This window comes from Piliocolobus tephrosceles, chromosome 14 (genome assembly GCF_002776525.5).
Source record: "Piliocolobus tephrosceles isolate RC106 chromosome 14, ASM277652v3, whole genome shotgun sequence".
Classification (NCBI taxonomy): domain Eukaryota; kingdom Metazoa; phylum Chordata; class Mammalia; order Primates; family Cercopithecidae; genus Piliocolobus; species Piliocolobus tephrosceles.
In genome coordinates, this window is record NC_045447.1 from 65,088,702 (window position 1) to 65,106,257 (window position 17,556).

Sequence of the window (17,556 nt, forward strand, 5' to 3'; positions counted from 1 at the left end):
TGTCTTGTTTTTCTAAGACCACCAGAGCGAGCACCAAAGAACCAGCAAGTAGGCAAAGGTCAGGCGCAAAACTGCTAGTTTATTTTAGTAACCTAAGGTGTGGAGAAGAAGTCTGTCGGCCTCCGGCAAAGAAGGCCGGCAGAGTTCCCCTCCCCCAAGCTCTCAGATGGAGTTCCGACATCCCCACAGGACTGGGAAGCTGGGAAGTCTGCCGGGCTGTGAGAAGGCCATGTGGCTCAATGGCGGAGAGTGGCTTTTCTAGGAGTGGGAGGGCAATAGGTGGGGCATGGGCGTGTCGGGGGCGTTCCGCAGGTGCGACCAGGTAAATCTTGGTCTCTTCAGATTGACGTCACCTGGCGCATGCCCAGTTGGTCTGCACCTTCCCGGGCGCCGGCTGCATTTTCGCGCATGCGGGAAGAGTTGGTGGTGAAGAAGAACCCGGAAGTGCACCATCTTGCCTCCGTTCGTCCAAACACTTATTAGTCATGAATTTCATGAAAGCAAATAAAGTTGAGATATTTAAAAATATGTCTAGTGAAATAGATGTCTCTAGATCAGGGTTTCTTGATAGTAGCAGTACGACAATTGCCATTTTGTATCAGATAATTATTTGTTTGGGAGGTTGTCCTGTGTACAGTAGGATGTTAGTATCCTGGCCTCTACCTACGTGATGACAATAGCATTCTCCCACACACCCACTTCCCAAACCAAAAATGCCTCCAGACATTCCCAAAAGTCCTCTAGGGGGGCAACATCCCCCCTAGTTGAAAACCACTTCTCTAGATCCTCCACCTTTGAGAGAGATTTAAGTGACTGAATGTGGGAAGGAGTTGGTCTCCTGAGCAAGTGCAGAGACATGTCTCCAGCGTATTACCATTTTTAGATTAATAACGTCTTTTATGTAGAAGAAAATTTAAAAATACTGTTAAAGTAAGGAGCAAGATCTAGAACCTGAAAAAGTCAAATCAGGTTGTCTAAAATCAGATGTGGGAACCGCAGAAACCTGAATCCCCGTTTGCCTCTGTGTGTGGCTATACCCCAGAATTAATGCTGTTTTACCCTCTAATGCTTCAGTGTGTGGTTCCTTTGCCTCTGTTTGTTTATAGGTAGAATTGGAGGTATACGACTTCTTCTTTGAAAGGAGTGCACCTATGACAGTCCACATCTCCATCAGAACAGCAGACACAAATGCCCCCCGTGTATCCTGGAATACAGGTAAAGCTCAATATGAGGCATAAAGCAACATAGCCCTGAAGGGAATACAAGAAAGATGGGTCAGGAAAGAAAGGTAGTTTTATTCCTATGTTGAATACATGTACATGAGACAACTGAAACCCAGACAGATGAAGGGCATCGGATTGTAGCTTTTGTTGTTGTTTTTTTATTCCTCCTGGCAGCGTGAGAAATTTAAATCCAGGATTTCTGTGTCCTGCGGCCAAGTTCTTTCTTCTGCTGGAGATAAGACAAAGGGACACTTTTCAACTGAATGAAGCAAAAAAGTGACTGTTTGTGATATTGAGCTGTAGTGGGACTGAAATCTCCAACTCAGATTGTTACAAGGGACTGGAGAAAGGTTTAGCTTTTGTAATCCATATTTTTATGTTGGGCTACATGGAAACTGAAAAAGATAAATAAGAGCTTTAACTGCTTTAAAATATGGCTTTCTATGCCATATTTAATTCTGAGTGGACTTATGTGATGTATATATGTTCACCAGATGTAAATGTGGAATGTAAATGGAAATCTTTTCCTTTCTCACTGATCCCATCAATACCATTTGAAACATACTTAAAAGCAGTGATGGTAGACTGTATTAAGGGAAAAATGTCTGTATCTGATTTAAATCCTCAGGTGGCAGCTTAAACAAGCTGCCTTGTGTGTGTACACATAGGTATGTGTTTGTATGTATGTGAGTTTCAGTAGAGATAGAGAACATCAGGTGAGCAGCCTTGATTTATAATTCTGGCTCTACATCCTATTTGATCTCTGTCAGGGGGGTAATGAGAGAAAAGACGGAATCAGTCACCTAAAGTTTAGGAATAGTCACATGTTGCGTGGACTCCTGCTTGAGTGCAGACATGGAATTGTCTGTACGTGTATGTGTGATTGGTGACACCCAGGTTTGTTCAGTGTCACTTTGGCTGCTTTAAACATCAGAATCCTTTTTAAAATAAACATTTGTTTACTAGGAACTTGATCTGTGCCATTGTTGAAATTTGGAGAATATATTACATTTAAAATTATTTCTTATTTCACCATGAAGATATAACCAATGTTAATATTTTGCTGTATATATTTCTAGGCTTCTTGATTGTTCCTCTGCTGTGCTCCGTGATGCCTTGTCCTGTGCACTCCTGGCTTCCAAACCCTTATTGTATTGCCAGTCACAGAGATTCTTCTTATGCACCCCTCCCCACTCCCTCCCTCGCCTCCTTCCTTCCTTCCTTCCTTCCTTCCTTCCTTCCTTCCTTCCTTCCTTCCTTCCTTCCTTCCTCCCTCCCTCCCTCCCTCCCTCCCTCCCTCCCTCTCCTTTATATATGTATTAGCCCAATTTCCCTAGAAAACAGATCCTGAGGCAGATCAGATGTACTAACCCTATACTGAAAGCAAGAGTAAGGGGAGAAGCAAATAAAAAGGTGGCATAGCTGAGCCGGTCACAGTTTTACAGTAAGATAAAGCAGATTGCTCTGTAGTGTTGATGTCTCCAGGGAGAAGATGCAACCGCTGTGTCTGGAAAGAGTTGGAAGTGGGGTGGGGAAAAGGTCAACAATCTATTAATGATCAGTTCTTTCCCATTTCCTGTCTTTAATGGCTTAAAGTTTACTTCAGTGGCTGTTAACTCCCCACATGCCCAGAGGGTGTTATCTGGCCCTTCTTAGCAGCCATAGAACATATTCCCTGGGTCCCCTGGTGCAGGGCCTGATAAGCCACAAGGTTGGTCCTGCCGCCACCAGAGGGCAGTGGAGGTAGCCGGCTGCATCAGAAGATGAGGCAGTGGTGGCAGGAGGGCTTTACAATTTTGGAAACTGGGAATCCTCATGGGGCGGCTGCAGCTAGAGAACAGTCAGTTGGTCGAGGCCGGAGTGGTGGGTGAAGCTGGCAGATGTGAGAGAAGCATAAGATAGGTCCAGCAGCATGCTACCTTGCAATTCGATGAGCTTGCTCTGCTCCCTTTCAGGATTCTCTGTAATCTGTTGTAATATTGGAGTCAATAGTACTAAAAATAAAAATAGTACTAAAAATAAAAGCTACATTCCAGTTTCTTGAAAAGCTTTTAAAGATGCAATATTCAGATGGTTTCATGAGTGGAAATTCATTCATCTTTTCTTAAGCAGGCACGTTGGCATGTCACAGAACTTGCCAGTACCCTTTTCTTATCTTTTTTTTTTTTTTTTTTAAGTTCTGGGATACGTGTGCTGAACGTGCAGGTTTGTTACCTAGGTGCACATGTGCCATGGTGGTTTGCTACATCTATCAACCTGTCATCTAGGTTTTAAGCTCCACATGCATTAGGTATTTATCCTAATGCTCTCTCCCCTTTCCCACATACCCCAGAACAGGTCCCAGTATGTGATGTTCTCCTCCCTGTGTTCATGTGTTCTCATTGTTCAGGTCCCACTTGTGAGTGAGAACATGTGGTGGTTGGTTTACTGTTCCCGTGTTAGTTTGCTGAGGATGATGGTTTCCAGCTTCATCCATGTCCCTGCAAAGGACATGAACTCACTATTTTTTACGCTGCATAGTATTCCATGGTCCAATGTGCACATTTTCTTTATCCGGTCTATCATGCCAAAACCCTTTTCTCCTTTCTTTCACAGGTCTGAATCTCCTTGAGGGACAGTCTCGAGCCATCACTTGGGAACAGTTTCAGGTTGTCGACAATGACGACATTGGTGCAGTCCGGCTAGTCACTGTTGGTGGCCTGCAGCATGGATGGCTGACTTTAAGAGGTGAATGATCCAACTTGGTAACCTAGCAAAGACTCCAAAAGTATTTTCTTCAGAAGTACACGTATTTAACAGATATATGTAGCATCTCTTGGGCCCCATTTCTCAATGAAATTGTCAAATGCAGAAGATCTGGAGATCTTGAAACCATTGACTTTTGTGTTCAAGTGCTCAGATCAATGTCTAACCATTTATGAACAGTACGTTGTGCGTGGCTCATTGTTTAAAACTCAGTTTTGCTTTCTGGATGCCATGCAGGACTCCTTCTAAGTATACTCCTTAACTAGTTATTTTTTTCCCAGTTGGAGGACAAAATGTTTTTTATTTCTCTACTTCAAAGAAGTATTTTGAAAAATTAGGCCAAGTGTGGTGGCTCATGCCTGTAATCCCCACATTTTGGGAGACTGAGGCGGATGGATCACCTGAGGTCAGGAGTTCGAGACCAGCCAGACTAATATGGTAAAACCCCGTCTCTACTAAAAATACAAAACTTGGCCGGGCATGGTGGTAGGCGCCTGTAGTCCCAGCTACTTGGGAGGCTGAGACAGGAGAATTGCTTGAACCTGGGCAGCAGAGGTTGCAGTGAGCCAAGATCATGCCGCTACACTCCAGCCTGGGTGACAAAGCAAGATTCCATCTCAAAAAAAAAAAAAAAGAAAAGAAAAGAAAAATTAATGCTTAATTAATACTTCAGTAATAATGATGTTATGTTATTAGTAGTAGTTGTCATGATTTAAAAGAAATAAATTTATAATTCTATGGGATGATAGTTAACAAGGTAATAACCCTAATAAAAGTAATATTTACACTTTATGATAAAATAAGTCATTCCTTATAATGAGCTCAGAGGATTTAATTCAGTTATCTTCTTAGTTTCCCTAACTGTAAAGCAGAAAGATAACTCTCAGGGAAAGTGATCAGGGAATTCTGGAATCAAAAACAAAATAATAAATGTGTGATAAATCCTACAGCTTAATCCCAGGACAGTGGGAGGCCAGTTTAAATCTGGGTATACCAGACAGGTTGGGTGTTCCGTTGTACATAAGAGAAATCCAAGTGTAGTGGCTTGAAAATTAGTTATTTTCTTCATGTCTTTGAGGCTGGAAGACACAGAAGGAACAATGAAAGAAGTCATGACATCTAAGTTTGCTCTATTTAACAAGTTTTCCTAGGAGCACAATACAACAATTTCCACTTAGATTTCTTTATCAAACTACGTCACATACAACTCAGTGCAAGCGAGTCGGGAAGTCTGAGTATTTTTAAATGACCATATTGCTATGCCAAATACAACTAGGATTCTGGTAGTGAGGAAGAAGCCTAAAGTGGCTCTTGGGCAAGAAAGTGTTAAATCGTTTATTCCTCTAAGGTCTTTAACACAGCCACATGGTGTGAAGAGAGTAGTGGGGTGCACCTGCCATTAAGAATTGTAAGTCTCTGGCTGGGCACAGTGGCTCATGCCTGTAATCCCAGCATTTCGGGAGGCTGAGACGGGCCGATCACTTGAGGTCAGGAGTTCGAGACCAGCCTGGCCAGCATGGTGAAACCCCATCTCTACAAAAACACAAAATAGCCCAGTGTGGTGGTGCCTGCCTGAGTCCCAGCTACTTGGGAGGCTGAGGCAAGAGAATCGTTTGAACCCAGGAGGTGGAGGTTGCAATGAGCCAAGATTGCGCCACTGCACTCCAACCTGGGAGACAGAGGGAGACTCTGTCTCAAAAACAAAACCAAACAAAACCAAACAAAACAAAAAGACAAAAGAATTGTAAGTCTCTGAAGAAAACAAAGCAGTGTTTATTAATACTATGGAGATGAAATGAATAGTGGGAGACCATAATGCATTGATGGTCTGGGTTCAGAGGAGATAGAAAATAGTATGACCATTTATTAAGCATTTACTTTGTGACAGATACTGTGCAAAGCATTCTGTATACTTTATCTTGTTTATCTCATATCAACTTTATGGTATTAGATACTATTATTATTCCCATTTTACAAGTGGGTAACCTGAGACTTAGAACAACTGATTTATCTAAGGTAACCCACCTAGAAAATGACAGAACTGGGATTTGAACCCAGTCTGTTAGATATCAGAGCTCTAGCTCTTGGTCTTTGAGCCGGTAATTTTCAAATAGGCTTGATAACACTGGTTGTTGCCTCCCTCCCACCCACCTCTGAATTTCTGATTCAGCAGGTCCAGGGTAAGGCCTGAGAAGTTACATTTCTAAAACTTTCTAGATGGTACTGAGGCTGCTGGTTTGAGACCACTCCTCTAAGAACTGCTGCCATGTAGGATGGTAGCAATTAGCTGAAGAATAACCAACACTTATTGTAGGCTTACTGTTGCTTAAGTTCTCTCATTCTTGCTGTGGATTATGAGGTAAGTATTTGTATTAGTAAGGGTTCACTAGAGAAATTAAGCCAACAGAATGTCTATCTGTGTATCTATGTATATATCTATCTACCTACCTGCCTACCTACCTACCTGTCTATGAGGTGATTATTATGGGAATTGGCTTATGTAATTGTGGAGGCTGAGAGGTTCCATGTTAGGCCATTGGAGAAGCAGGAAAGCCCATGAAGTCATGGGTATTAGTCTGAAGGCCTGAGAACCAGGGAAGCTGATGGTGTGACTCCCAGTCCAAAGCCAAGGCTTGAGAAGCTGGGCAAGGGGAGTGGAGAGGGGTGAGTGTGGTAGGGAAGGTGAAGGGTGGAGGGACAAATGGGGGTGTTAGAGGGTGGCTGGTTTATGTTCCAGAGTTCAAAGGCCCAAGAGCCAGGAGCTCCAGTGTCAGAGGGAAGAAGATGGAAGGAAGTCTCAGCTCCAGAAGAGAGAGAACATTCCCCTTTCCTCTTCCTTTTTGTTCTACTCAGTCCCTCAATGGATTGGATGATGCTTGTCCACAATGATGAGTGTGATCTTTTCTCAATCTCCTGATTCAAATGCTGATCACTTCAAGAAACACCCTCTTCACAGAACCACCCAGCAATAATATTTTACCAGTTGTCTGGGCATTCCTTAGCCCAGTCAAGTTGATGGAAAAAGTTAAAACCATCACATTGGTATTATCCATGTTTTATAGATAAGTTTTATAAATTAAATACCTTGCTCAAATCTGCACAACTGATGAATGTTGGAGCCAGTATTCAAAACTAGATGTGTTGTCCCAGAACCCACTAACAATCTGTAGTTTTTCCAGGTGAGGGACATGCAGGCTGCACACTTTCCTTAGCAGCCTCTGTTGTATTGACGCTTTCCCCACAGCTGCTGCTTCTGCACTCCCTCGCTCAATCTGCTCCATCTCTGCTCTCTCCCTCAGGGGGGAAAGGATTTCTCTTCACCGTGGCTGATCTCCAGGCTGGAGTTGTTCGCTATCATCATGATGACAGCGATTCCACCAAAGACTTCGTGGTCTTCCGGATATTTGACGGCCATCACAGCATCCGTCACAAATTCCCCATCAACATCTTGCCCAAAGATGATAGTCCCCCGTTCCTCATAACCAATGTTGTGATTGAACTGGAGGAGGGGCAGACTATCCTGATCCAGGGATCCATGCTGCGAGCTTCAGATGTGGACGCCAGTGATGACTACATCTTCTTCAATATCACGAAACCTCCACAAGCTGGAGAGATCATGAAGAAACCAGGGCCAGGACTGATAGGTAAGTTCTGGGTAGTTAAGATCATTTGAATGGAATTCACTCTTATGTGGAGAACCTTCTATGCACCTTCTGGGTTTGCTGACGTTGTGTCAGAGTTTGTGCTAAGGTGAACATCAATTTTCTGAAGTAAGATAGTGTTTTTATTCCCGTTTTATAATGAGGAAGCCTGAGATTTAGGAAAGTTAATTTGATCTATCCAAGGTTGTGCATCTACAGATTTCCAGAGCTGAGCCTCAAAGTAACCACTACTGTATGAAAAATTAAGTCAGCCACGCAAGGTGATAGAACAAATTAGTCTAAAAGGAGATTTTTGGAGTATTCTAGATTATTGATAATTTCATGAATAACATTTGTTGACATTTTGTTGGAATCATTTTGTAACTACTTCTTAAAGTGGGTAGATCCAGAGTTTGACAAAATAGGGATCAAGTAAGTAGTTAGTGTTACTTTGTATATTTGAAATAAGAGTAAGTTTCTTGAAAATATTTTTCTAATGCTAATTTTTCCATATATCAAGACAGATGTAGCAACTTTAGTTTTCCTGCTCTATTATTTATTATTTTTCTGCTTTATTATTTATCTTTGATGAAAACATTTAATGCAGGTTCCTTGGGGACATATAATATATTAGACAGATAAGACTTTTGAAGATAAGTCCAATATCATTGTCCCTCGATATTTGATAGGCTTGTACAAAAGTATGTGGTGTTTTATGGACCCAATAGGCTATCCTGTCCCTGGCTTCCTTCAGAGGGATTTGTTTAATGGAATCATTTATTATCGTCACTTTGGTGGAGAAATCTTTGAAGATTCTTTTCAATTTGTCCTGTGGGACAGCCATGAACCTCCAAATCTTTCAGTGCCACAGGTAAGAGACCGTTTCTGAACACTTTCCCAAAGTCTTGTACACAGGTATCAATTCTAGGAGAAACCACATGAAAACCACATGAAACCACATGAAAACCACATTAGAAACCACATGAAAACAGGTTTCAAGGTTTAAAAATTGAAAAACAATCGATTAAACAAAATTAAGCAGATTTCTTTGCAATAGGACTACTCAAATGTTTCCTTTTTCAAAGAGTTTTATATATATGTATGTATTCAGTGTTTCCAGGTGATTGAACTATGGGACCCTTTTATGTAGAGCAGCTCACAAAATTTGCTTGTCTCCAGACACTCAAGAAAACATTTATTCTATATGTGGTGATTAAATTATAGGCTCCAGAGTGAGGCTGCCTGAGTTTCCCTCTTGATCTTGACACTGACTGACTGGTCAGCCCATGCCCCAGTTTCCTCGTCTGTAAAACCGATAATAATAGAACCTTCCTTTAGAGTTATTGTGAAGGTGAGATAATACATATGAAGTACTGAGAACATTTTGGTACATGGGAAACACTCAATAAATACATTGGCTATTATTTATTGTTGTCTTTAAAGATCTAAGAGTCTCTTACTACCACTAGAGGATGGAATTTAAATGTGTAGAATGTAGAAATAAGTGTAAGCAAACATTGCCATATAGAAATTACAGAAAGTGGAATCAGGGTAGTGTCTAGACAACTATAATAGACTCCTTGAAAGGAGAGACTGGTTGATAATAGAGATTTTAAAAAAGGACAGCTGAAATTAAGTAATCACCTACTGATGTGGTTTGGCTGTGTCCCCACCCAAATCTCATCTTGAATTGTAACTCCCACAATTCCCACGTGTCATAGGAGGAACCTGTGGGAGGTTATTGAATCATGGGGGCGGGTTTTCTTGTGCTGTTCTCGTGATAGTGAGTAAGTCTCACGAGGTCTGATGGTTTTAAAAATAGGCGTTCCCCCCTGTGCAAACGTGCTCTCTCTCTCTGTCTTTGCCTGCTGTCGTCCATGTAAGATGCGACTTGATCCCTTTTGCTGTGATTGTGAGACCTCCCCAGCCATGTGGAACTATACGTCCATTAAATCTCTTTCTTTTGTAAATTGCCCGGTCTCGGGTATGTCTTTGTTAGCGGTGTGAGAACAGGCTAATACACCTACTATGTACAGTACTTTTTGCTAGGCATTTTGTACCTGTTATCTTGGAAGATAGCCTGTATATGGATCCAAGCAAATCTCCAACCTGTTCTAGAATGACTGCTTAAAGCAAGTGTCCTATTTGTCACATAATGCTTTCCCATAATGTCACAGACACTGACATTAGCTAATGCATAGATGATTGAGCTATTCATCTGTGGCTAAGAAGAGTGTAACAGAAGGAGATGATCAGAAAGAATGATTCCAGAGAGTTCAGAAATGGAAGGCAGTAGGTGATCCCTATTAAGAAGGAATAGAGAATGAATGAGAAAACTCGGTTCATCTGCTCTTTGACTAACAGGTCAATTCCTTTTCAAATAACACCTCCCACTTTTTATCAACGTATTATATGTCATTTCTAGATTAAATTTTTCCTTGAAACCTTAGTTGATTTAATAGTTCAAAATGGTAACAGTTAATAGGATTTACTTCTAAATCTTCTGTGTATCCAATCTGAGTTATGTTTCTGAGTAGGATACCATATCACTTTTAGCAGCCTAGGGGCCTTTTTAAAAATGAAAATTTCAGGACTTCTTTTTTATTCTTTTGTTGTTATATATTTTATAAATCATGTTCTTCATATACACAAATATAGATGTCAGATTTCTCTGTAATGAAAACTTTAGTGCAACATAATTATTTCTGAATCTGGGCAAATTGGTCAAACTAAACTGTAGATCTAGTTACAAGTTTATTCCCTGTGATGGATAAGTTTCTAAAGATGCTTATCATGTTTTTCTCTGCTTTCATCTTCTTAATTTATGTCAGAAGGAGAAAGAAATTGGGGCAGAGGGAGATCTACAAATTTGCTGTCTTCATTAGCCTGTATCTTTGGCCCCTAAATATTTATCCAGTTCAGACTTGTGTCCTACCTCTCTACCTGACATCTTTACGTGTATGTATCATCAGCATTTTAAATTCATTATGACCAAAATACATTTAGCATGTGTCCCTAAAAACTTGCACAAAATAACTAGCTGGAATCTCTGAAGTCATCCCTGACTCCTTTCTCTAATGTCAGCACAACCAGTCATTCAGCAGGTTTACTAAATCTGCTTGATGAGTGTCTCTGATCTATCTCTGTTTCCCCACCGCATTGCCATTGCTTCAGCTCAACCTTCATCTTTTCTGGACTAGATTATCCTCAGAACCCCTCCCGTGGCCTTTTACAAATAGAGGTGATTAACCAAATCCTTATAGTTGCGATGAATTAAAGCTCATTAATATAATAGCAGTATTCTTAGTGAAATTAATCTAGCATCTGTTTTTCCCATTCTCCTCCTTCTGGTTGGTGGTAGCTTTGTCTTAGTTCCTCTCCAGACTATGGACTTGCTCTCAGCTCTAACATCACCTGTTCCAAGAATCCTCTGACGACCCCATTCCACAAACCCTCAAGCTGGATCAGCTTGTCCTTTTATATGCTCTGGCGTCTGTTTACACATATCTTTGTTGTTGAACTTTCTATAAAGTAAGACCACAGTTTCTTTTATTGGATCAACTCTGATCTCCTTGATAGCAGGGACCCGGAATTATTCATTTCAATGTTTCTAGACCTAGGTATCTGACTCATTGTAGACCCTGACGAACTGCTTATTGATCACAAAATGAGTTCTGGTTCTTTCAACTTTTACTGAAACTGGGAGGAGATAAAACCCAAATATTTGATAGAGACTAGGGAGGGAGTAAGATGGGGAGGTAATAAGTGTAAAGCTTTATTCTTCAGAGTTTCTAGAAATAAGTGTGTGCATGCCAATGAAACAAGTATTGTGTGTGTGTGTGCTAGCAAGCATTTTTATATTTAAAGTTCTGATATTATCAGTGAAACTCCAATATTTGAGGAGCTCAAATGATTATCTGGTCTATTTGATGTTTACATTCTCAATTTGGACAAGTATCTAGTCATATCCTACAAATAAAAATAGATTTAAAATATTCAACAAAATTAGTAACTTTCAGCTGCTCAACTAGAAGTCCAGATAAGATGATTACTTGATGGTAGCTTTTGTGATCAGAAGATTCCATGGTTTTGATTTATTTTGACGTAATGGAAGCACAGATGAGCAATATCAATTCTGTCTACAACAATGGCATTCAGAATACGCAATTTGAAAATGATGAGAATTCCTTTTGAAATTGACACACAAAGCAAAACTAAAATATGGTTAAACTTTTTCTATGACATAAAAAAGGCTAGAACTTCAGCTCAGCCACCTACAAGCTGTGCTCCCTGGGGCAAATCACTTAACCCCTTTGGGGCTCAGGTTTTTTCTCTGAACATTGGGAATGATAACCATGGCTATTAGTAAAGTGCTATCTGGATCACACAAGAAAGCTAGTAGAACAGTGAGTGCACAGTACTTAGTAGGTGCTCAATAAATTAATTCCCTGTCTCTATCCTTTCATGACTGTTGCCAAAGTTTACAGCATGTTTATCCATTATGAAGCATTTCAGTAATTAAAAATTAAATCCAGTTATCAAAATAAATACAATGGCAGTCGTTTTCTATTCTCCTGGAGTCAGTGTCATGATTTTTTCCCCCCAATTATAGTGTTTCACTAATCTACAAAGTTCAGAAATTCTCTGTGGAACCTCCCAGCCATCCACCACTGATCCATAGTGTGGATCAGTGAGGCTCTACTTAATTGGAAAACTGGATTTAATAAGGAAACAATAGTTATTGTGCCTTCAAAGAGACCATTTTCCATGCTAATTTATTCTCCAACGTGTTCTTTGTGTAAAAAGAATGTACAGCATGCTTTTTTATACTCTTGTAATAATTTTTGGTGGGCACATTTGTGTGTGTGTGTGTGTGTGTGTGTGTGTGGTTTTAAGGAGCGGAGAGTTTAATATGCAAGATGGAGAAGAAGGAAGGGAGAAGACAGAAGGAAGAAGCTCCCCTATACAGACACAGATGGGGGAGTGGCTCCAAAGCTGAAAGAAGAGGTCCCCAGGTGTGGTGGACACCAGCCAGGTATATATGCAGAGGCTGGAGGAGGCGGTGTCTGATTTGCATAGGGCTCAGGGAATAGGCTTGACCAGGCATGTCATTCACATAGCCCGCAAAAAAGCTGGTCCTCCCACCCTACCTTTTAATATGCAAATGCAGGGCGCCATGATTTCTACACACATGGGGATATGTGGGGGTGGCCATGTTGCCAAGAGCATGTGGGCCAGGGGCAAGAAGACCAAGAGAATTGCCATGTTGGGTGGACCCAGTTTCTAATAGTCGACATTTGCATATAAAAGGTTGCCCACCTGGCTCTAAGAGCTGGGGCTTTATAGGAAAATTTTCCGGATATGCTTTAAAAGATGAAAACTACCCAAGGACCCCTTTTCCTCTCTATCTGCCTAAAATAATTTCTTTTTCTTAGTAACTCCTACCACATTCCTCCCTGTGGCGGTATCACACTAACTGCAGTTAAGGGGTTTTGGGCGAAGACTCTTTCTGGCTACTTCCTACTTAAAAAAAAAAAAGGGCGTGGAATGGGGAACAGCAGTTAGGGCTCCTCCTGGGGGTGATTTAAGGGTCCTGGGAAGAATGGCATGTCCATGTGTGGTTCAGTTTGCAGCACCATTTACAGTTTGATTGCTTTTAGGCGAGAAGAAACAATTTGAGTTATAGTACTGAAAATACAGCGTCCAAATCAATTCAAGACGTACAAGCAAGAGAGGGCTTAATAAAGGGGTTAACCAATTCCATGAAGAAGACTGGAATTTCTTAAAGAGGGATTGTAGCCACCCAGGGCTGAAGCCGGCATTTCCCCTGACCCTGTTAATAATTTTGATTTGATTTTTAAGTACCTGTAGATTTTCCTTTCCTTTACTAGGTGTTAATCCAAAAGCAGCAGGTTTCATTTAAAAGTACATCACTAAACCCAATAAAAAATCCTAGCAGACTTAGTGATAGTAAAACTTTTTTGCTTTCTTTTTGTCAGTAACTATTATCCTGGTTATAAGGATAATGACTAAGCAAAATACAACAGCAATGAAAACTCTGTCGGATATTTTAGTTAGAAGGTGCTACCGTGTATAACCCTATTGCAAATAGTAGAGTGAGGACAGCAGTTCCCACAAGTGTGGTGTGGTAGATAATTTCCATTTAAAATTTTACTTGCCAAGATATAGAATTCCCCTTTGGGGGTCTATGAAGTTCCTTGCTTTTATTTTCCCAAAGAAAGAAAGCTCAGAGTTATGGGCACCTTACTTACTTTCATTACCTGGCAGAATTTGCAAAGTAATTGCCCAGAACTAGCATATTGATTCACATTTTTACATTACCCATCCTTTTTTTTTTTTTTTTCTCAACTGCAGATCACCACTTGATTCACAGGAATAAGAAAGATTAGTCTAAAATGTAGGCAAAAAGTTTAAAAACAATGAGACTAGGATTTAATGACAAATGTATGATAAGCTTTGGAGCAAAATTTTTCTCTTCAGTCCTCATTTTTGGTAAAAAGTAATTATGAATGAACTTTAGTCTTATAGTTGGCCTGATTATTTGCATAAAGTGCAGCAAGAATAGTTATTTTTACATAGGCCTTTTGGATTGGCTTTGATGAAACTCTGTTTCACAAGGAATTTCAGATAAGACTTTTAAAGCCAAGCCCAGCCATGGGTTTGTATCCTCTAATACCTGTGAGTTGGGTGATCCTTTCCTCTTGAGGTCCCAGGATACACTCAGAGCTTCCAGACCTATTAGAAAGTGACATTCTTTACTGACCACAGGTCAGGAACCCTGTGTGGGGACTGTATAGACAAGGTAGGAGGCCAGTTCTCCCCAAGGGGCTTTAATTAGCTCTACATGTCAAGCTTGATTCCTTAAAGGGAAACACACCCTTTCAGTCAAAGCCTTGATAAAATAACCGGTTTTCCAATTGTGTCCTGTTGACAAAGAAAAGTTCTTACTGCACTGATGCAAACAACTTTATTGCCATAAGAGTACTTATAGATAGTCTATAAATTCTAGAGGAACCAGGCGGAGAAAAATGAACATGCTCCAAATTTTGTTTACAGGAGAATACCTTACTTAATTATTAAAGGCTGTAAATTGTTTAAAATAAGTTTCCTTGACTCTGAAAAACTAAACAAGGATTAGTAGTATTCCAAGCAAAAGTCAAAAAGTTTACTTTAACTTTCTCAGTGCTGTCCACTTACTTAAATTTTGTTTTGCTTGATATTTGTGAACACGTCGGTTTTTTAGGAGTCCCATAGATTCTTCCTCTATTTCAGTGTTACAATCTTCAAAGCTATTAATAACCTGCATTTGAGAACACCTGTTAAAATCCTTAATATAGCTCGATTATAAACCATCTTTTGAGAAGGAACAAAGCAGGACAACAATTGTCTGTGGATGGCAACATTTCCAGGAGAGTTACAGTTAAAAACATGACTGGGAAAGAACTTTATTTATCTTTGTGGTTTACAATAACTTTACCCTTAATTATGATTGATAGCATATACTTAGGCATTAGAATTTTAGAAAACCCGTATAATTTTTGAACATATATTAGTGTTCACCAAAATGTAACTTAAAGAAGATTGGACATCATTTTGGCAATCTCATGTGACTAAACATGTCAAATAATCCTGTTTACCTCTTTTCTGAATGTTTCAGGGGCCTCTGAACCATCCAAAAAGCCAGGCATCAGGAAGGATAATTTCCAGATTGCCATAAATTATGCTGCCAAAATGATGACTCAAAAGGCAAAAACATTTTATTAGTCTTTACTATGACAAGAACATTCTGTTTAAAGCTAAATTTTACCCTTGCATTAGTTTATTTTCAAATGAAAACTTAGGGATTATTCCATTTTATCTTAATCAATTTAACCATGAGGTGAAATTTTTACAACCTTTTATAACCCTTTTACTAAAGGGCAGAGTAGTGTCTTAAGACTTCCTTACTGTGCTTTTATTTCAATGGTTAATGTATGAAAAGATCATATAGATACCATGGGAGAAGATGGTGTAGTGCTTCTACCATGCATTTCATTTCGAGGCAAACCAAAGCCAATTGGCTTATTTTGTAATCAGTCCATCCCTGATGGGAGTCTCATCTCTCAGTGTGGGGTTGGGATGTTGCCTTATTTTCCAGGTGGCTAAGAGCATGCTTGTCTGATTTATAACTACTATTAGCCATCCCTTACAGTGTATTTTCTACCTAGTTATTACCAAAGCTTGCTCATAATGCGAAGTAATTTCTGATACTCCCAAAACTCAAACCATCAGATAATACAATGCAAAACAGAACAGAGCCTTTGATTTTGAGAGGGATAATTTCCTTTTAATTCCTGGGGTTTTATGAGGAAAACAGAGGTTTGTTTTTGTTTATTTATTTGTTTATTTTTTCCCAAAACAGGGTCTGTGGCACCTCCTCTGTTTTTCTCAAGGAGTCCCATGCTACCAGAAGTTATCTTAGAGCCTTTCAGGCATGCATTAAGAGTGATAAGACAAAAAATGGAGAAAAATAACTCAGTTGACTGAGAAGAAAAGAGCCTTTTTCCAGAAAAGCAACATCCAAAAAAAAAAAAAAAATAGAAAAACATAAAGGCCTTTTAAATATACCTATAACTTGAATATCCACTCTTAATTAAGCTGAGCACTCTTTAAGAAAATCCTTTTAAATCCCTTGTTACTTGACTTTAGCTACACCAAGCAGTTAAGATTTTCAGCTTTTGAACTTTACAAAAAAGTAACCTCACGGATGAAATCAATGAGCCTTAATTAGGTTATGACTTAACCATGAGTGTACAAGGTATTTTCAAAGGAGTGATAGGCTTTCAAAACTGCCATTGAAAAATTGTGACTGAGACAGTGAAAGAGATCTGACCCAAACTACTCCATTTTTTTTCAGCCCCTAGGCTGTCCTTGACCATCCCTGGATGCAGGCTGAACCGGCTTTGGAAGGAGCCTGGTTTACGTCTGTAGTCTAAAACAAAGATGATAACAGCTGATTCCCAAGATGTACTTCCCTCTTGCCTGGGGAAGACCAAGAAACTAGCCACAAGATTAGAAACCATGGCCCAGGAGCCATGCAGCTGGAGATTTTGACCCTCCCTAAACCACTCTTAAGATCAGGGCTTAAGATATTTTGTAAACCCTGCCCTTGATAGATCAGCTGGCACCACCCAGAGTGACAAACTGCTTATTTGATTTTGTGGCCCTTACCCAGGAACTGACAGCACAAGAAGACAGCCACCACTGTAAAATGGCAGAGACTGAAACAAAGTATTGCCACGTGGTTACAGATTATGTTCCTAAGGACATGAAGCAAGATGGAGGCCTGTAGCCAAGTTTGTTACTGACCGTTCTGCTGGGCTGGCTTGAACAGCAGACCTATGGGGTCCTGGGCCTGCATCCTAACCTAAGATACCTTTTCTTTGATAGAACCATATAGAAAGACACGCAAAGCACACAAGATTGTTTACAGCTTAAGACCAACCTTACAAATCCTTTTTTATTAATTATACATTTACGGAGAACATAAACAGTGATCCTTATTATCCCTTGTTCTGGTTTGCACAGGGAGAGAAGCCAAAAGCCCAACTGGTAAGAAATTTTTACCCTTTTGTCAGCATATCAGGCTTCTGGGTTCCCTTCCCCCTAGCTCAACTCTACATCAAGTGTTTTAAGGTTTAGAAAATTAATTTTTCCCAGGTTGGAAGAACATGGTAAAAGAGATAGAAGCCATTTTAAACTACAAAAGAAGGAAAAACATCGTAGAAAGGAATTCAGTTAGGGTTGTTAAGAGGTATTGCCTCTCTTCCTATTGGGAATTGTGTTTCCCCTATTTCTTTGCCTTCCATGTTTTTTCTTTTCCCTTTTGGCCTACTGTAGGAGACATATTGCTTATCTCCAAAATTCTCTTCTGCTTACAGAGCTGC

General features: G+C 40.1%; 1 protein-coding gene across 4 annotated transcripts in view; it reads left to right on the top strand.

The window, feature by feature from the left end:
* FREM1 (FRAS1 related extracellular matrix 1) overlaps window positions 1-17,556 on the top strand; it is a 168,478-nt gene that overhangs the window by 53,587 nt on the left and 97,335 nt on the right. For 3 of the 4 annotated variants that reach the window (XM_031934076.1, XM_031934077.1, XM_031934078.1), the window contains exons 7-8: window positions 1,107-1,215; window positions 1,398-2,192. In XM_031934076.1, the coding sequence (XP_031789936.1) occupies window positions 1,107-1,215; window positions 1,398-1,402 (114 nt within the window). In that variant the 3' untranslated portion in view covers window positions 1,403-2,192. Of the gene's footprint in view, window positions 1-1,106; window positions 1,216-1,397; window positions 2,193-3,818; window positions 3,951-7,267; window positions 7,613-8,337; window positions 8,481-17,556 lie in introns of those variants that run through there. The other variant, XM_023213375.2, reaches the window with a different exon arrangement.